We start from the raw sequence: 21,548 nt of genomic DNA, 5'->3' as shown, positions 1-21,548 counted from the left end.
AGGCTCAAAATGGACCTCCCAGGATATGAGCTTCATTTTGCTCCTGCTGAAGGCTACATTATCAGAATAGTCTATAAATCTAAAAAGAGTTGTCTTGAAACTTGTCAGCATTCTTCTCCCATCTTCCAGTATGCCTGTTAGTACACTGATAATTTCTAAACAAATTATTAGGTCAGATGTGTATTTTTAGATACAAAAATAAACAATAAAGTCATACATTTCTAGCATTTCCACCATTTCTTTTCAGTCTTGCATTTACTGCTTTGCATAGAACACTATCTTTCCCTGAACAGATCTTGTATGGAGAAGATAACCCAATAAAGGATAATAAATGTTAATAAATATTGTTTTCATATAAGTTAAAATATGCTGGATAAAATCTGAAAATCAACCTTTATTTTATTCTATAAGTGGCTTTTTACACCGTCTGTATCTCATGCATTCCATACACGCTTTTGGGTCTAAGAACAATGAAAGCAAGAAGTTTGTGTGAAGTCAAAACCGCCAGCTAATAACAGTTATTGCTCAAATTGTTTCTCCATTTAATTTCTGACTCATTGTTTTCCTTTTTCTTTGCAGTTTTCCATTTGTCCCACAAAGTCACTCGGGTGGTTCCAGAAAGTGCTCTGCTGATTGTCCTCGGTATTGTTCTTGGTGGCATTGTATTGGCAGCAGATCACATTGCCTCCTTCACCCTGACACCAACTGTATTTTTCTTCTATTTGTTACCCCCCATTGTTTTGGATGCTGGATATTTTATGCCAAATAGATTGTTCTTTGGAAATCTTGGCACAATCCTTTTGTATGCTGTCATTGGGACAGTTTGGAATGCTGCCACAACTGGTTTATCTCTCTATGGTGTCTATCTGACAGGAATAATGGGTAAGTTTGATCTATGAAGGCACTACTGTATACCAACTGTTAGATGGGTGATGATTTACAACTTAACAACACTTTCCAGCAGAAAAGTTCAATTTTGACAGGAGCAATTTGTAATATCTTTACGAAATTTAACAATGACCTGAGAAATCTTCCCTGGAGACAGCACAAAAGCAACTTGAATCCATGTCTCTCGTGCTGTCCTGCTCTAAATGTGTGTGTACACTCTCAGGGTAAAGCTCAGGATTCTTTCTGCTAATGGACATCTGGACAAAAATACACAGTGAAGGGCTTGTTTCTTTCTGCTGTGATAGAAACCTCAAAAGTTACTGTGAAATGGAAGTGCCTTCCTTCAGTCAGATTTAATATTAAGTAAGGAATGGTTGCTGAGTGGGTATATATGTGTGACACATTTCCACATCTCTTTTTTGTCTTCTGAGCCTGGAAATTGTAACTGAAGATTTAGAAATTTTAAACTTACAGAATGAGGTAGCAGATGTCTTACTGACAGTAGATGTCTTACTAAAAAAAAAAAAAAGGTCATTTTAATGAGAGCAGCCCAATGGGGTTTGAAAGGGTGCAGAATTTCCCAGACCACAAATCCAAAAAGTGAAGATTCCCTATTGCTTGTGCTTTGCCCAAAGAAACTGTGGATGCCCCATCCCTAGAAGTGTTCAAGGCCAGGTTGGATGGGACTCTGAGTAACCTGGTAACCTGATCTAGTGGAAGGTGTCCCTGTCCCCCATGGCAGGAGGGATGGACTGAAGGGCGTAAGAGGTCCCTTCCAACACAAACCGTTCTATGATTCTAAGATGCACTCTATCTCAATTATTCTATAATAAAAGGGCACAGAGCTGATAGAACAGGCCCAGAACAGCAGTGCTTAATCTGTACAGACTTGTTCTTTGGAGACATGTTATTTAACTGCAGATATTTGTGATATAGACAGCTATGGTAAATTTAGCTTACATTTCATATATTTACCTTACTATAACTCACATTTTGGAAGGAGTGTTTTTTTTTCTTAAGAAGTTACAAAGGTGGGAGCTCAGGTACAAACACTGTTGACTCTTTATACTGCGTCTACAATATCATATTTATAAATAAAATCAGGTTTTCAGGAACAAAATATATGACAGAAGGATGTTGCTATTGCAACACAGTGGAAAAGGATTTCTTTATTTAAATATCCAAGATGCTTCAAATGATTTTAAAAATACCACCAAACTTATTCTCTTAACATTGTGTTCTGGGAAATATAATGAATGATAATTACTTTGATATAAATCATTAAAGGAAAAGGATTGATCTCTTTATAACGTGAAATGGAAAAGTCAAGTCTTTTCAAAAAAGTTTTTTTTAATTGAAAAATTCTCCTATCTCTTCCTCTCCTCCCAATCAGTAAACAACTCTCATCTAACTGCAAAAGCTGGATTTGGTGTCTACATGTTCTGCTTCATCATTATGCAAATCTTTTAGTGATAGTGTTTACTATAACTCTGAGCTTACAGTTAAACAGCAGAATCAACCCTTACCACAGGTCACAGCTAAAGCTCTACAAGATAAATATAGGGATGTTAACAAATGCAAACAATAAACTGACATGCCTGGTGAATTTAAGTTTAGAAAGACCATTAATTGGTATACCCTGGGGACCTGTCTTTGCCACGACGACATAGTATAACCTACTAGAGTTCTAATTTCAGCTATGAAAAAGGCCAGAGGAGGCTGTCCCTGATTCAAACTGTGCCATTCTCCAGCAAAGCTGAGCAGGACTTTAAAATACTCGCTAATCTACTAAATACATTGTGTTGACCTCCAAGATGTCAATAAGTTCTAAGCACCATCCTTTGTGATAAACCTTGCTGTTGTTACTTACTTGCTGAAGCTAGGAGAATGCCGAGTTACTCATTTTCTAGAAGATTCTGTAGTAGCTTCTGGTTGAAGTTCTATGTCATATTTTTGTTTCTATCCTACTTTTTCTACAATTGAAGTGAATAATGCTAAAAGTAATATCATTAAAATGTAGAAATGTAAATCCACTACAGACTAAGATGAAATAAAAACAAGTGACTTTCAACTTTGCCATTCAGTGGGCTTGTACTACTGTCCAGCAATATAAGGGTGCATAATCCAAATTAGATTGCTTAGATTTCCTACATAAATAAACAAAAGCAGCTCTTTGTTTGTATTCAATACCCTTGTAGGAAAATAGAGATGGTGATAAGGACAAAAAAATCCTTCTTTAGAAGTGAAATGAAAAGATTAGCACCTTAACTGTTAACTAATAGTCATATCAGTCTGCTTTCCCAGAATAGGAAGAGTTACCTAATCCTAAACCTTTCTGGCTGATTGCACTGAACTGTTCCCCATCTGCTGGAGAACTAACACGTGCAGTATTGTGGAATAATTGTGGCTGTGACTAATGCTTAGAGCAGTTTTTCCTGTACCATCTAGGTCATAGCTGCAACATGCTGAGTGTGTCTAGAAGTCTTAAACTGAGCCCAGCAAACTTATCTTGCTCAGGTGTCACTGCTGTCAGCTAGTCACTTGGAAATTACTTGTGTTATTAGTCTATGTAAAAGTCTGATTCAGAAACTCCATGCCTCCTGACAGTGCTTTGTAGGAATTACAGATGTGTCCTAATCTCCCCATAAATATTTGCTCACTAGCTTTGCAAGTCTTCAAAGAATGTACCAATGATTGTAATTGGTAACACATAAAAAAGATAAGAAATCTCAGTGAGCCAATTTATTTTAAAACCTTACATTCTATTATACCCTGATCTCTGATAGTTATTGTCATTGGACTTGTTCCTTCCTTAAGCATGCCAGAGAAGGACAACATTTGGTGGAATCATTACTTAGATTCAGGTTCAAGGCTATTCTCAGAATTTTTGGCACAGACTTAAGATCACTCCTTCAACCCCACTCTCATGCTGAAATGGGTAGATTCAGTCCTTCTTCACGGCCCAATATGTCCAAGAGTGAACAAGACTATTTATATTTTTGAATATATGAGGTAGTCATATGCAAGCTATGAATTTCTGTTTTCAGGGCCTTACCAAGATTCCCATACATTTTATGGAAAACATTGTAGATGCTCTGATTGGCAGATAGCAGCTAAGAGAATATATACATCTGCAGCTCCATCAGATTATTGGCCATTGTCACATATAACAGGCTGTTGTCTACTCATGTTTCTGGCTGCCCATATAAGTATCCTTTCCTTGAGTAAATATGCCCATATAATTTTGTATCAAAAACATTCGGAATCTAGTTTCTCTTTCAATTATGATCTAAGCACAAAACATTTTGAATTTGAAAAATTACTTCATAAGAATACTTTCTAGAGGAGTGGCCAGGTTGTTCTGGAAGTACCTTACAGGTAATATTGATCCTGTGGCTACGGTTACTGACTATCATTGCCTGACTCATGCTTCCAAACCATTTAATCAGATGAATTTCTTCTTTACTTATAGAAATCATGCCTAATACAACTATAGATTAATTTTGGGCATGGGCCTCTGCACTGCATTCTAATGAACAAATTCTCAATATGTTCCTTCTTTGCTCTTCCTCATGTAATTTTAGCACCATTACCTCTTAATGAACCTTGCTTACTTCTCCATCCATTAGTGAACACAAAGGGAATTTTACTGTTCTATACTATTTCAGAAATCTTTTCCCCAGAAAAAATGACTGGGGATATTACTACTCCTGATTTCATGAAGAGGGTAAGCTGATCAAAGAGATCTTTGTGGTTCTTCCTTTTCTGCTCCTTTTAAAATGACAGTGATGTTTGTCTTGGTCTGTTTGCATAACTGAACAAAATAACATTAATAACTAAAAGAAGGTTAAAAAAAATACCCAGTTACACTGTTGCCAGAGTTTTGTAGTTCCAAAACATTGTCAAAATTCCTAAGGGACCACAACACAAATATATTGAGGTACATTTTGGTCCTTCATCTGTTTTTATGGTCCACTTGCAGAAAATTTAACAGTGACCTCATGAATCCTAATTTGGAAACAAGTGGCTTAACTGCACCTATCAATAAATGCCTACTTGAATAAGGAGGCCACAATTGGTGTTCAACTGCACTGAGTGTAGTTAAGCCCCACTGTAGAAGTCAAATTTGACCTGTGACATGAACTGTCTTGTAATGTTCACTTCAGAAGTACTGGTATAGTCCTCTTGACATCTTGTGAGTTCTCAGTTACCCTACGATAATTTACTTAAGTTAGACAAACCATACCACACACAGATACAAACTCAGTTTAAATATGGGAGCACTTTGCTGTAAGAACAGGCCTGTACTGGTCCTGCTCCCAGAAACAACTTTGATCCACATGGGCCAATGCTGGATCCAACAAATTTGTAGGAAACAAGATGGCACAGTACAGAACTTCTTAAATAATGTCTGTACCACACTTTCCAGCTGATACCTTAGGATCCCTATTTTGAAGGATTTGACATTATCTGTAATATCACAGTCTGTCATTACTATAGATAATACAGAGCTGATTCTGCTTATTATTTGTTTGCTTTGTTTTTGAAGGCAAACTGAACTCTGGAGTGCTGGACTTCCTCCTCTTTGGCAGCTTAATTGCTGCTGTGGATCCTGTAGCTGTTCTGGCAGTGTTTGAAGAAGTCCATGTCAATGAAGTTCTATTTATCATTGTTTTTGGAGAATCACTTCTGAACGATGCTGTAACTGTGGTAAGTAAATTATACAGCCCCAAGTCACCCAAACTCTAGGGGGTTTCTTCTGAAATGCATTTTCCCCTTAAAAGAAATGCTGTAGTATCTGTGTGTATCTACTCATGGGCTATTGTAGTGTAGCTCATGGTGTCTTCTGTCTTACTTATGAATCCTATATTGTGAAGATTAGATGTTTCAACATGAAAGCTATTTGGAGCTGGTAAGTGACATAAAAATATACAGTCCTGGGCTGGACACTTCAAATGAAGTTTCAGGGATGCATGTTTTATTTGCCTTTGCTGTTCAAGTAGGGTTTTTATGACTTAATGAAATTAGTTCCAAGGATTTTAAGCCTTTCTTTGCTGTTGTTTTTTAATGCACATAGTCTTTTCTGCATATTTGTGTTATGCCTATAATTTCTATGCATACCTCAACCAGTGAGAAAGAATACTCGCCAAAGTGTTTATGCCTTCTCCCTCTGTTTTACTTCAATCAGATATTTATCAAACAGATATATAACAAAGATCCGATTTGGAAAAACTTGTGTGACATTTTAGAAAGTTTCTGTTTTGTTTTGTTTTGTTTTTTTTCAAACATGTTAATTTTCTTTTTTTATTTAGAAAGACTTTAATAGACTTAAAGCAACTCAAATTTCTACCGATATTTTTATTTTGATTGAAACCTGTTTTCACATAAAATTTTTTCTTACAATAAAATAGTCGATAGTTTTGTAGTGCAGTGTTAGTGGACAGGGACCAGAAAGTCCTAAGGCAGAAAGGTGCTGTGCAACCAAGTTGCTATACAACTTCAGTTCACTTTTGGATCATTTCCTGTTTCTGCTCCTGCCTATCTCCAAAGGAGGGTAAGACATGTTCACTAGGCTCAGTTTCTTAACTTTTTGCAACCGAGGAAGCAAGGCACTGCAAGGTCACTGGCTGCAGCCTAATTGTTCACACGAATTTGAAAATGGCTCCCAGAGAAACCTAATTGCCCTTTGATATCAGTATCATTAGTAGTTTTGGGGTATTGACAGGAAGAAATATTAAAATAAACCTTTGATGAACTCAAGTATCAACATTACTGGCTTTCAGAAGCAAATGAGTTTTTGTTACTGCGAAATGAACATGAACACTCACTCTACAAATAGAAGAAAATTTGATTCATTGAAGGAAATCTAGAAGAGAAGAGCAAGCATGATCAAGAGTCAGAAAGCACAGTCTATGAGGAAATTTGAAACAAGTGGAGTTCTTACCTTGAAAACGGAAAGCCTGGAGGACAGAAGAAAGTAGATGATATGGCATTCTTTAAACATGAAAATGTAAAAGACTACTGTTACAAAGCAAAGTAACCTGTGTACTGTGACTGGGTAAATATGATAAGAATTATCAAGGTTAGTTGCAACAAGGAAAGCTGAGAAAGCCATAGTAAAGTTCTCCTCTGTCACTAGAGGAATTAAGAACAGATTAAACAGGCATATGCTCATACAAACCTCATTAGGCAGGGGTATGAATAAGGTTATTCATTATTTTAAAAGCTTATTATTTTAAAAGCTTTAATACAATTATTGCAGTTTATTCTCTTTTATGTTCAACTTATATATGTTCAATATATTTCAATTTAGTCTCATTATTAGCATCTTATTAATTATCTTATTTATCTTATACAGATGATTAAATAAATCTGTCAAATATCTGGATTTTACAGTGAGAAGTGCCTTAGAAAACACATTTCTATGTAACAATCCTTCCTATCAATAGGAAACATTGAAATGAGAAATGGAAAATTGTGGTTTTTTCTTAAAAAAAATTTGTTTCTTCTTGCTCCACTGCGTTTTCTCCATTTTGAAAAAGTATCAAATCTGCAAAGTCTTCTCCCTCCACACAGAATTTCCCTCAGCCACACACTGTTTCAGGATTCATAATATTAAGGCCCATAATGAGATTATTTTAATAGGCTCAATTCAGGAGCAATTATTAAGTTAGTCTACTTTTCTTTTCAGGTCCTGTACAATGTGTTTGAATCTTTCGTTGCAATAGGTCCAACGAATGTGACAGGAATTGAATGTCTCAAAGGCATAGGTGTGTAGAATTCAATTCTGTATCTCATATGTGATATATGTGCATATGTAGTATTTTAAACAAAATATTATTAATATGCTATTGGTAACTGCTATTTTTCAGCCCTTTTCATTATTACTCATATTACCACACTAGTATGGCATAGACAAATGTCTTAAGAAAACAATTAGATAAATATTCCTGAATATTTGGAAAACTTAATCAGATAGATCTGTTTTCTTTTGAGGAGACTCAACAGATGTGGAATTCATTTGATAAGATCACCAAACTTGATATTTTCTTTGTATTTAATAACATGTCCTTAGTTTCAGCCTATGCTCTTCCTCCCTGCATTCCAGGAAAGTTGAGATTGTGTATAGGCATTCTCACCCCTTATCACTGATTGCTATCCAGTAACATTTGCCAGTGACTATCAAGAAATTTTATTTACCTAAAAATAGAGTCCCTATTTCCAATTCCAAGCATGACATGGTACTTACTACATTATCTTATGAATAAATGTTTTAACAATGACTTTGACATATTCTAGAATATGCTTTTGTGAATACATTTGTTTATAGAACATGGGAAAAAAACAGTACCAATTAAATGCAGTGTCTTTTGTATAAAGCTAAAATGGTGAGGCTTAGAAGAAAGTAACCTTGATTTTCTACAGAATGCTACATTCACATACCAAATGCTCAAAAGTATTTCCTGTTGTTTCACTTTAGAAATAAGTTTTGACATGTCCTCCAAAATTTTCTCTCATTTACTAGCCATTTGCTGTTAGGTCTGTGCAAGAGAATGAATTCAAACCATTGTATTTTTACTGTTTAAGCTGTGTTAGGTTTTGCTTTTCAGTGTCGTTCTTTGTGGTGAGCCTTGGTGGGACACTTGTTGGCATTTTCTTTGCATTCCTGCTCTCACTGGTCAGTCGTTTCACCAAGCACGTGAGAATCATTGAACCTGGATTTGTGTTTATCATTTCCTACCTGTCCTACCTCACAGCAGAGATGCTGTCTCTTTCAGCTATCCTGGCGTAAGTTTCTTTTTATTGCTCTCTGGGAAGGGGCTGAGAAGGAAATATGGTTTTTAAAAATATTGAAAGGAAGGCCTAAATTATATAGGACAGCTATAAATATGACACTCATGAAGCTTATGCTGGATAACACTATTTTCACACTGCAGTAAATTATAATTTGCAAATACTGTTATTCAGCCTTGAAAAGGAATATATGTTTTCAAGTATTTGCTGTGCAACATGAGAACTCCTTTACAAAATATAGACATGACTCGTCCTTCTTAGTTATTAATAATACTTCAATCTTAACAGTTGTCCATTTGTATTGACATCTTTCCCTATAATGTGTAACCAAAGCAATATTTTTCTATGGCATTATGTGAATGTCATTATTCACTGCTCTCTCTGACTTGACTGGTCTGCTAAGTTTTGCCTAAAGTTTGCCTGTTTTGGCTTGAGTACCCCTGTGATCTCTCTTCTTTTAATACTCATTGACTCCTGGCATACCTTTCTTCTCAGTTTTGCTTATCATGTTTGTAGATGATACAGTAAGTATATCTAAGATCTAAAAATCTTTCTGCAAAGAGGTCACTAGTTTATGTCTAATGTAAACAAGATTTAAAATTTTACATGTAAGATGTATGATAATCTGAGGAGAATTAAAGTCTGTTGTGATCTAATGAAATGCTGTCTTCAGGCCTCTTGAGGTTATCTCAGAATGAATGTTTGAGATATGCTTTTTACCTAGATTAGACTCCACATGGGCTCCTGAGTTTATTTTTTCTTAGGAATTAATGGTGGGTTTTTATCACTATGTGACAGACAGATGGAAATAATATTAAATGTTGCCGCGGATATTTTCTGAACAATCGCTTCTTTTTCTAGGATAACCTTCTGTGGCATTTGCTGTCAGAAATATGTCAAAGCTAACATATCTGAACAGTCTTCTACAACTGTAAGATATACCATGAAAATGATGGCCAGTGGAGCAGAAACTATTATCTTCATGTTCCTGGGAATTTCAGCTGTAAATCCAGATATCTGGATGTGGAATACAGCTTTTATTCTGTTGACTCTGGTCTTCATCTCAGTATATAGAGTTATTGGTAAGGGGATAATCTTCCTATTCTTGCACTGTGTTGCTAATGCAATCACATATTCTTTATACCCCTCCCTACAAAATTTGGAGTTCTAGGCTTGTTTCTTTTAAAACATTACCTTTATTTTGGTTGAATTTATGGTTCGGTTTGGGTTAGGAGAGTAGATCTCTACAGTAAGCTTCATCATATGCTGAAAATATAGCAAGATTTCATTTTTGATGATGTCTGAGGATATGACTAGCCCAGCAGCTAACATGAATCATCCAGTGGCTAACCTTTGCTGACCCAGTACATGGTATTGGCAAAATCTCCCAGTGAAAAGGACTTTGTTCTTTAACAAAATATGTGAATCCTGTCAGCCATATCGCTCCTTCAGCTCTTTCAAATTTGGTGATAGAGAGATTGTCTTAAGCTAATTTTATGGTTGACTTCAGGTTTTAGACACAGAGTGATATCGGACCATACATTAATTACACTGCATGGTCTCTGGCTTAAGAAATAATTCTCAGGGACTGATAAAAAAATGAGCAAATAAGACTGTGGCAGGTAGTGATTACCTACTGTCAATTTACCGGGGTTATATAAGTTTGCAAACATTTCAAAATACCAAAAATGTCTTGCCCAGCTATGTATGTAGTTCTACTGTAGTTTTGCTGAAGTCACAAAAAAGGCATAGAATGAAGCATTTGTAGAGAGTAACACATGTAGTGATTTGGTGTATGTACTTACACCTGGGAATAAATTAAACTGGTTTATTTGCCTGTTTGTCTTGACTTAAATTCAAATAACAGGTTACATGTCTATCTAGCTGGCAAGTTTCCTAGACTCTGTGTTCTTATTCTGTCTCAGAGGTTCCTGATCTGAATGTAGTGTCTAGCTCCTTGTCCTCCTTTCTGAATAGTCTGTAAGCATCGTTTCATTTAGCTGCTTCTCAGTGACTGCTAATGTGCCTGAGGTGTTCAAAAGAGTTTTCGATATCTTGTCTTTGACACTGTTTGTATTCCTGAAATAAGTGTTTAACTATCCTGTAATAAATGTGCTCAACAATTAAATAGTAAATATTCAGCAATAACAATAAGCACCCATTAAAGTAGTTGATCTTAGACACTGGCAAATCACTAAATACCTGATGATACCTCATGTAATTGCAGCTCTCATACCCTGAAGAGGTAGATTGGTGGCATGAATGGATTTTTAAGAGTCCTTTCTTACAGTGACCAGACACTCTTCCCTTGGCACAAGTTCAGAGTTCTCTAAAAAGAGAAATATCTGTTTTGCATTGGTTAACAGCACTGGCATGCTGCAGTGGGACATGCGTGCCATGCCACTTGGAGGAGTGGTGAAGCTGTTTTTCCTCTGTATGGTGGGAGCTCTGGAACACATTGGGATAACTAGAACTTTAGGTCTCCTGAAGCAGGCAGCATCTCACCTGTATGTCTGAAGACAGTGTTAGCATAACTAGACCACCCTTCCTAAGACAATGACATAAATATCCTCTTTAGTGATTTGTAAAGGGTACCACACTTAGTCCGTAAATCAATGCTGTTTTAACCCATTTCTATTAAATGACCATGTGAATATCACTGGTTATGGTGCTAGAAATTCTATTCTTTCTCAACGAATTTCAAAGATCAGGACGCAGCAGAACTTGCCCTGTAGTGCCTGTGCTGGAGGGCAGCGCTCTCAGAAGAAGAGCTGCTGGTTCACAGAAGCAGCTCCATCTAATTCCTTTGACCTGATGTAAAGGAGAAGACACAAGCGGGCAGCATAGTGCTACAGAGGGGGAAGTGGATGGAGTAGATTGTTACGAAAGTGGTGTGGTGGTACCATTTCTGTTACACACGGTTGGGATATTGACATTGCACAAGGGTATTTCTAGACATGCTGACATTTGTTTTTTACAGGTGTAGTTTTACAGACATGGATTCTCAACCGCTACAGAACGGTCCAGTTGGAGATAATAGACCAGGTGGTGATGTCCTATGGTGGACTACGTGGAGCAGTTGCTTTTGCTCTTGTTGCACTTCTGGATAAGGACAAAGTGCATGACAAAAACCTGTTTGTCAGCACAACTATCATTGTTGTGTTTTTTACTGTTATTTTCCAGGTAATTTAACTACTTAAGCATGCTTCTTGCAAGGAGAAGGAGTCCCCCAAAAGTACTGAATGCTTAAAGCAGTTCTCAGCTGAAGGTTGCATGTGGTTTCACTGAACTGAAAGAATAATTGAATTTGTAATTTTAGTAACAAAGATCCCATTTTATGTTTTCATATGGGACCACATGGGACAAAACACAATTTCCTCTGTGCTAAAAATTGTTCAGTCTTAGCCACTTAGTATTAATAGTGCCTAGTTAATATCTGATTAAACATCCTTCACCTCATATGAATAACTATAGGGAACAGTCCTTTTAATGGGAAGATAAGTCATTAAGCTGATCTACCTGAGTCTCAGTCCTCGCTTTATTATATTTAATAGCAGTGGGACAAGAAAGTATTTAACATCCAAACAAAATAGCGCTTTCTGGATGAAAAAGCATTAATTTAAGTGGAGATATGTCAGTATATAGCAGCTTCTAATTTTATCTGAAGTGTATTACAGAAAGTTTAATTGTGGTCACAAACTCCTGATATGTGGAGAAAACACCACAATCAATTGTAAAAGGAATACTTGTACACTTCCAGTACCATATTTTTACTATAGAAGTTGTTGGTTGTTGTCTTTTCAAACCTTTGTAACAGAAGCTGAGGGTACAGCATTTTATCTTCTAGAGAGGACAGAGATCAACTGAGAAAGTATGAGAACCACCAAGTAACACACAAATGTGCTCTATTTCTCTTTAACAACACCAGTTGGAGGAAAGTCTAGGAAAACTCAAGTATTTATTATCATGTTTCAATCCTCAGGGACTAACTATCAAGCCTTTGGTACAGTGGCTGAAAGTGAAGAAAACTGAACACAGAGAGCCAAAACTGAATGAGAAACTTCATGGCAGAGTAAGATATTTTAAAATAAAACTATGGTGTCTTTTGGGTGTTTACAGAGCATCTTAAGAGAAAACAAAAATATTAGAGAGAATTTCTTTCCTTGGAAGGGAAGGGACCGTCAAATTTCAAGAGCAAAATCCTTCAAACATTTCAAAAGTTATTTTTAGGTTACTATTTGTCTCCTCTGAGGGGATACTCAACTGAAAGTTCTGGTCTTTCACTTGAGAATTCAATAGGGCTGAGAGTGCTGGGGAAACAGCACAAATTGAATATGCTTGGTCTTCATTTAAAAGAGGATAATGTTTGATTGACGACTGCTAGGGCAAAGCATCTGGAAGTAAGTTTATTTTTCCATCTTACAAGCTGTTAATGTCTGGAAAAGGTATGAAAAGCAGGCTTTGTAGCTTGCATGTTACATAGAAAGATAGTCTGCTGCCCAGTACAGGTTAATTATATACTGAAATTCCTGATCAATGGCAATAGTTTTAATGCAGTGAGAGTGCTGTATGTTCCTGCATTTCTTTACCCTTTTAAAAGATTTTGAAATACAATCTCTTCCAGTTCACTTTCACACAACATTATAAAATTCTTATTCAGTAAAAAAACCCCATATATTTTCAATACAAATATAGGTTATAGGATGGAAGACTATAGACAGAAGCATCAAGATTGGAAGAGACCTTCAAGAACATCTAGTTCAACCATCAACCCAGCACCACCATAATTACCCCTAAACCATATTTCCAAGTGCCACATCCAGATGCCTCTTGAAACTTCCAGAGATGGTGACTCCACTACCTCCGTGGGTGGCTTATTCCAATGTCTAGCCACTCTTTCAGTGAAAAATGTTTTTTGATATATAGTCTGAACATCCCCTGGCTTAATTTAAGACCATTTTAACCTCCTTTCAGGTAGCTGGAGAGAGCAATAAGGTCACCCCCTAAGCCTCCTCCAGACTAAATAACTCCTGTTCCCTGAGCCATTCCTCATAACACATGTTTTCTAGACCCTTCACCAACTCCAGCACCTCAATGTCCATTTTGGAGTGAGGGGCCCAAAACTGACCACAGTACTCAAGGTACAGCTTCATCTGTGCCAAATATATCACCCATGTTGTTGCAAATCTAGCATCTATATTCTGCAGTAATCACTCCAATGTTCAGAGTAAAATGTTCACAACCACATGCAGAAAAAGACCAAATTGTACCTGCAGCTGCCTTGGTTTGAATCAACAATTATAAACCTTGGATTTCTATCAGCCATCTAACATAATCAGGACAAAATTTTGCTCTAGATATTAAAAGAATGATGCCTACTTCTACTCTGAGGGGAGTATGGATTCCTGAAACATCTAAAAAGACACACTAGGGAAATTGTTCAACTGATTTAATCATTGACACTAATAGTGGCTGATGTACTTCATAGGTCAGAAATGGAGATGGCAAAATGAGCCAATAAAAAGTTTTAAAACTGAATGTTAAAATGGGGGTATGAGTACCTTCTTGCTGAGAACATTGTAATTCAAGAATAGTTAGTGACTTTATAAAGAACTGGTTAGAAAGCTCGGGACCTTTGAAGAAAAGCTTATAGTAGTTAGTATTTCTGTAAATGGGAAATAAATTTGCTTAACAGCAATAAAATTATTCTGCATACTCACCTGGTCTAACTTTAAAAACATTTGAGCTATTTTCTATTTATGCTTTTTTATTTCTTAACCCCACTTTCACTTTCCTAGGCCTTTGATCACATTCTTTCTGCTATAGAAGACATTTCTGGACAAATAGGCCACCATTATCTGAGAGACAAGTAAGTAGTAACTAACTTGGAATGTTGAAATACTGCTAGGAAATCTTATCTGTACATTATCACTTTTTAAACCTGTGAGTTTAGGGAAAGCAAGGATGTAGAATGTAGTTTAAGAGGTTATATACTGAAAATACTGGAAATATAGCAAATGTGAAAACAGTGTATTTTTGTCCCCTTACAACTGGAACCTGTTCTTTCTCTTCTACAGTTCAGATTATGCCTTTGCAGGTGCCTCAGTTCACATTCAGGAGTCAGATTCTCTCAAGGTTAGAGAACTGGCTATTTGTACAAGTTTTAAGCTAAAATGTTAATGTTGGTACTTTTCTGTAATACTACATTTAATGAAAAATATTTATGTGTGGGGGCATTAAAAAACCTCAGCTACAGCTGGGCTAGCTGCTTATCCTATTTCTACAAAGGATGTGTACAACATCTCTGAAAGTAATGGCAGAGGGTGCTTTAAAATGACTCTGATAGTTTCAGCCTATTAGTTTGAAACCAATAATGAACTGTTCCCCTCTGTTTATAGCTGATTCGTCTTGAGAGAAGCAAAATTACTCAGCTGACAGATACACCATTTTCTTTAAAGCACATGTGAAGAGTTACCATTGATGGGCACACTTCCACATCTAGATGAATAAGTGTGGAAAAAAGGACATTAAATCTGGACATCTTTAAGAGTGTTGTTTCAGGTTAGGCTGTTCTCTTCATGGAGTTAGGTCATTTCATAGGTGCAGGCAGTCACAGTTTTGACCTGCTAACCTCTTGCTGACTCAATATGCCAGTTCCAATCCAAAAGCCATGTGGCTGTGCTAACTTTCTGCCGAGCACTCCCCTAACCCTTCCTAAGAAGCTGAGTCTATTAGCTTAGGCTTAGCATTATGCTTATGCAACTATACAACTACTAGGCTGGAGCTAGATCATAGTGGAACTTAAGCAGAATTACTCACCTGTCTACATCCAGTTATAGGGACAGTCTCTTTCCTTTTCTTTTTCTCTTCATTCATTTATGCAGTGAAGAATTTTCCTGAGGCATTCCAGGCAGAATATCTTCTTTCTTTTGGTCTAAATTTGTAGTTTGCTTTTGGGCAATGAATTTCAGTGGGCTATATATAATATGGGAGAATACATCCCCAATTTTGAAATACTGCCTTGAAGATGGAACTGTATCTTTTAAGTGGCAGATTAGAGTTTGACTTCTTACATGTCAGAAAGGAATCTCCTTGAATAACAAGGAGTAGCTTAATGTAGATTCATAGTTGAGTGTGTGGTTTGGTGACTAATGTATTTTGAATGAGACCATCTTAAGGCTGCCTTTTGGACTCTATATGCATGAAAGTGCTTCCTCAGAGTAATGGCAGCTCCTGCCACCCTCACTGATGGTGACAATCTTGGAAATGTAAATCACAGAAAACACATATCACTACTATTCCCCAGAGTAGAGTATATCAATGGTATGAATAAGGCCCTCTGGTAGAGCTTTTGAAGGAGCACCGTTGTGATCTGATTTTCTAGTCTGGCTGTCCTACAATACAGCTGGGGAAAAGCAGATTATTTTCCAAAGGAGAGAAGAAAATTAAGTATAATCAGAAGCAGAAAAATAAGGGAGCATGATCTCCTAAAGTATAAAATGTCTCACTGAATTTGAAATGGGATGCTATAATCATAGCACTCTTGTTGTAGTAGTGTTGGTAAGTGAACAGATTAAATGCTTTGTGATAACTGTACAAGTCTGTAGGAGGCTTTTCATTAACTTTACATGCTAATTGAAAAGCTTCAAAACACGATCACGTGTTCATCATTTTTTAGAGTGTTTAACTCAAAAAATATCATTTATGCTAAATTAAAAATGCTGTGAAACTAAAATTGCTTGTTGCCATTAACACGGTTTGTTTAAATTATCAGGTGGTCCAATTTTGATAGGAAATTCCTCAGAAAAATACTGATGAGAAGGTCTGCTCAAAAATCAAGAGACCAAATCCTTAATGTTTTCCATGAACTCAACTTGAAGGATGCAATTAGCTATGTGGCTGAGGTACTTATGAATACTTGTTGACATATTATAGCATCACTTGGGATTTGATTTTTTAAAATTTATAATATAACCTAAAGTTGATATATTGCAGGAGATGTCTAAAGGAAAAATATTTCCATCTCTTATCTGCTTTTTTTTTTTTTTTAAATATGTTTTGAATCTCGGTGTTACCTTTTTGAGGAGCTGTAGTTCTCAGTATTATGCCTGATCACCAAGAATTAGTATATTGTACTTACGTCAGTGTACTCTTCTGTTGGATTTTACTGAATATCTTTGTTTCTATATTTACTGCATGAAAAAATACTGGAGGAATATTGTCTTTCTGAATGTATCAACAGTCTGGCTCCTGCAGAAGAGTGGTTTTATGCAGTGACAAATCTAATTTGAAGAAGCTTACCTCCAAGCGGTGTGGTATATGGCCAAAATAAGTGGACTGCTAATCTCAATCTGCCAGATCATCATAACACAAAAAAAAATAAAAAGTGGGAATGGCAACTCTAATTCAATGAAATCATAACCCCCACAATTCAAAAATTAGGATTAAAGTGATACAACAAATATCAAATGCAGTCACAGAATTATGAAGTTAGGGAAACTTAAGATTTGCAATAGGAGAAGTTTTTAAAACTACAGAATAGAAGAAAGTTTCTGACCTTCTGCTGAAGTACCATTCTCAGACTGGAGCAATGTTACCAGATTGTGTAAGAATTCCCAATCTTCTTCAGTATGAAACTAGTCACCTTAGTTCAAATAGCCACAAATGTGCAGTGTTCTCATAGTGTAAAGGACAGTTTTAAATGAAATATTTTTAAAGGTGATCTTTAAAATTATAATCTATCTATCCTTATAATCTCCAGATGAACTCTTTTTCACAGCTAGGTGATATATCAGTTAATTTCCTTAATTTAAATAAAATAAATTATTACTGCAACTGATAATACTACTGCTACTAAGATTTTTTTTTTTTTTTTAATGAGCTACAGCCAGGTGGACTTCTCCCAGTGGAACATGTAATTTCAAAGATTGAATTCAGAAAACAAGATGAAATTCATAAATTATGTTAGTGTGAAAAATGGGGAGTGGTTCAAAAGACAAGCAAATACTTCCTTTTGAGATTTTGTAAATTACCCATTTGGTTTTCAGACCATCTGAGCTCAAAAACTAATTTACTTTCTTGTGATGCTTTCTGAGTCACACCTCAGAGGCAGAAAGTTAGATAATACTTTGATATAGATGAGCATGAAACTCATGTTCAGATTCAGTGTTGAATTTATTACAGTATTTCCTCTCTTTAACAGATGCAAAGGGCTGTATCACTAAACCATGCAGATTTAGCACCAGAAGTTTTGACCAATAATGTCTTCAATTCCACATAGTGTAGTCAGATTGCCAATTTTTTAGGAAAGGAAACACAAGAAAACTGACTTTTGCTACCTTAGTCCAAATGTTATTTCTGTATATTGTGTCTTGCAGATAAATTCTATTGGTGAATGTTTACTGATGTGATAATAATAGACAAAGTAATTAAAAGTTCTCCAAGCTCTACTGAAGTTTTGCAACATAATTTCTTCCAGCGGAAATTAGTTACTAGTTGTGAATCCTAAAGTCATTTCACTTTTGTCACTTGAATATTTGCTTCAGTGATACACTGCTTTAATGACTTTTTCTTGACTTCTCAAATATATCTTTGCACTAAATATCTATTAATTACAAGCTGATATTGAAATTGAAGCCATTTCTTCCAGGAGAAGTAAAGATCTGCTTTCCCCAGCTGCTTACTTCTCACTTGCAAGAAACTGAGGACTTTAAAAACAATTTTATATTTTTTCCTTTGTTCAGCTCTGCTGTTATGCTGCATCTATATAACAAACAGGAGCTTGAGAGAGTTCAGTGTTAACCTAAATAAATTCCTTACAGTTGAGAGAGGAGAACCTAAGCCAAGCAAAATAAAAATAATCCAGAGCAGGTGAACAGAAGTGATTTAAAATACTTACAGTTCATAACTTGTTCTGGCTAAAATTCCTCCACTGATGATACAGTATGATGTATATATGAAACATTAAACTTGATTTGAAAAGAAAGTCAGATTCACTTAAGAAAATGGATGGAATGATGCTGTCCCAGAAAGTAATTTTATTAATCTCAAGTTTTCTGCCTGCAGAAGCCAGAGTGTACTGCTTAATGTCATTAGTCTGATCCAACACATACTGTGACATGTACATGGGCTACCACAGCAAAAGAAAGCATTTATTTGATTTGCTCTGTGAATATCAAAATGTAAAGAGAACACAGTTCAGTTAAAATTGGAGAAATGTACAAAAAAATCTCTTTTAATGTTCTGCAAGAGAGATGTCTTTTCTTGATGTATTCTTTATTAGTCTTTAAAATGTAGAGACCTGCTATGCGATTTCTCTCTGCCGTGCCTGTAACAAATGTGGATAGGGCCTTCCCAAATCTTCGTTCGCGAAGCCTGGCCTTGATGATGATACTTCAAAACCGTAGATGGGTTCAACCTATGTAACCACAATGTCACCCAAAAAATACCTTTCACCTAAACAAGAGGTTACATAAACTGCAGGGAGATCAGTGACGACATAAATCTGAGTTTTTTGAGCAATTCACTTCTGTACGCTAGTTTTAGAACTGAAAGAAAATCTCATCCCTTCAGTATCTCATTCTGACATGCCATAACCTCTTTCAAATAGCCTTGTAGACTTCTATCACCACTTAACGTTTGCTGCTTCCAGTCTGGTACAGAATAGAAAACTTAGTCTTTTATTTTTGAAAATGTTACTGTTAGTGCAGTGGTGCGTCAATCCATAGAAATCTATGTGTATATTCCTATGCACGTGGCTTGAAACATGGTACAAAGTAAAATTGCAAATCTATTGAGGCCTAAGAAGTCACTCACCTCCTCAAAATCAATTTTAAAAAGTGGAATAGTTTTACTCCTGGCTTTGTTCATGGGGCTAATGTCACTCAACGTAAAGAAACCATAAAACCAAAAAATGGTTTGTATTTGTTACCGAAATACAGCTTTTCCCATGCCTCTTGTGCCGTTTGAGTGCAGCAGTCTCACAAATTATCAGTATTTTCTGATACACATTTTGTCCTAGGTGTTTACAGCTGTAATATGTCTTGTTTCTTTCTGTGACCAGGGAGAACGTAGAGGTTCGTTGGCATTTATACGTTCTCCAAGCACAGACAACATGGTGAATGTGGATTTCAGCACCCCACTTCCAAGTACTGTGGAAAGCTCTGTCTCTTATTTACTGTAAGTAATGTGAACTGATGGGGACGTATATGAGAGGAAATTGAAACAATGTTTAAAAACCTGAAAAATGCAATTTACAGGGGCTTCATTTGCTACTTTTTTAAAACTTTAATTAATATTTTCTCTCACATAAAATCAGTATACACGGATTTATATTGTTGCATTTTACACACAAACAGTTTTTTTCAGTAAAAGCTGGTAAGAGGAAGCAGACATCCATTTTAGAGTTGTTTCATTTGCCTTTGGTTCATCAGCTGCTCTATACATGGCTAGATGTTATTTCTTTATCTGCTCCAGAATAAGTCAAGAGAGAAGTGAGGAAAAAAATCACCATGTGAAATTAATGCTACATCCACTTGACAGAAAAAACCATAATCTTTTCACATTTCCCATTAGGCATTTGCTCGCTCATTTCCATTTAGCCAGTTCTTACCCTTCCTTTTCTTTTTAAAAAACTTCATCTTCTTTTCTCCCTCTTGTTCCTCATCTTCCTGCTTATTACCCCTCTTCAGCAATTAATGATTTTAAAAACTGCTGTTTGTTCTCTTCTTCAGGAGAGAAAAAGCTGGACCAGTTTGCCTCGACATGCAAGCTTTAGAGCAGAGGAGGAAAAGTATCCGGGACACAGAAGATACACTTGCTCATCACACCCTACAACAGTACCTGTATAAACCCAGGCAGGAGGTGAGAGCAAAAGGCTAGCATTGAACTGTTTTCCAATCTAAAACTAGGAGGTATTATGAACCAAAACTTGGGAGAGAAACTCAAAAGGAGACAACTCGCTGCAAAATCTGCACCCTTGAGGAAGATGGGCTCTTTGTCTGCGTGCTTTCTCACTTGAGAACATGCCTTTTTAACACAATTAGTGCCTTTGAAATCACTGAGGCCAGTGCAGCGCAGAACTGTGTCCAACATAGGTTCTAATCAGGATTAAATGGGGTGTATCGACTGAAGTAATTCAGATACTTATAGGGAGAGGCTGACTTTGAATGACAGTCCACTCTTACGTATTTAAGATTCTTGGACTTACACGTGTTTCATAGAGAAGAAAGAAAAACAGAAGTTTCATTAATGCCTTCAGACTAGTTTTTGGTTCATTCTTTCCTATGGAGTTGTTTACATTTCCATGACACTGATTGAATGAATTGATTCAGGGCTTCGAGCTGTATTTCTAAATAAATGAATATTGTCTTCCCTTCCTGGCCACAGCACAAACACCTGTACAGTCGACATGAGATCATGCACAGTGAAGATGATAAACAAGACAAGGAGATTTTCCATAGGACAATGAGGAAGCGCTTAGAATCTTTCAAGAGTACCAAACTAGGAATAAACCATCCCAAGAAGCTCAATAAAATCCACAAGCGAGACCGGGGCCAAAAAAGGGTAAAATACTTTCACAAGGACCCAGATAAAGCCACCTATTATACAAACTAAGGGGTGGGGAGGGCAGGGAGGACTCTGAAGGGTCCTATGTCCTGCATTTATCTCTGTCCTGTAGAACTTCATGAACTTAAAGGACCTAAGCAAGAAGAGATTAAACTATGAGGTAACTCAGGGGGCATCTTCTCACATTCTCCTTTTCTCTATGTTTTGAGACTCTTCTGGGTGAGAGGTTTCTGATCACTTGGAAAACAACAGACCCTGAACCATGCTACAACACTGTGGGGAGATTTTGCAGGATAGAG

General features: G+C 36.4%; 1 protein-coding gene across 5 annotated transcripts in view; it reads left to right on the top strand.

Moving 5' to 3' along the window:
- Window positions 1–21,548, top strand: part of SLC9A3 (solute carrier family 9 member A3) — a 54,350-nt gene that overhangs the window by 22,548 nt on the left and 10,254 nt on the right. For 3 of the 5 annotated variants that reach the window (XM_018081697.2, XM_018081699.1, XM_008920694.2), the window contains exons 2-13: window positions 580–882; window positions 5,438–5,598; window positions 7,580–7,658; window positions 8,499–8,676; window positions 9,544–9,764; window positions 11,663–11,865; window positions 12,665–12,754; window positions 14,481–14,551; window positions 16,457–16,586; window positions 19,745–19,860; window positions 20,415–20,544; window positions 21,070–21,246. In XM_018081697.2, coding sequence (XP_017937186.1) covers window positions 580–882; window positions 5,438–5,598; window positions 7,580–7,658; window positions 8,499–8,676; window positions 9,544–9,764; window positions 11,663–11,865; window positions 12,665–12,754; window positions 14,481–14,551; window positions 16,457–16,586; window positions 19,745–19,860; window positions 20,415–20,544; window positions 21,070–21,246 — 1,859 coding nt within the window. Of the gene's footprint in view, window positions 1–579; window positions 883–5,437; window positions 5,599–7,579; window positions 7,659–8,484; window positions 8,677–9,543; window positions 9,765–11,662; window positions 11,866–12,664; window positions 12,755–14,480; window positions 14,552–16,456; window positions 16,587–19,744; window positions 19,861–20,414; window positions 20,545–21,069; window positions 21,247–21,548 lie in introns of those variants that run through there. The other 2 variants (XM_018081698.2, XM_029963210.1) reach the window with 2 other exon arrangements.

This window comes from Manacus vitellinus, unplaced genomic scaffold, assembly GCF_001715985.3.
Source record: "Manacus vitellinus isolate BGI_N305 unplaced genomic scaffold, ASM171598v3 scaffold_55_pilon, whole genome shotgun sequence".
In the NCBI taxonomy this organism is placed as follows: Eukaryota; Metazoa; Chordata; class Aves; order Passeriformes; family Pipridae; genus Manacus; species Manacus vitellinus.
The sequence above is the reverse complement of the archived record's forward strand: the minus strand, read 5'-3'. Positions and strand labels throughout refer to the sequence as shown.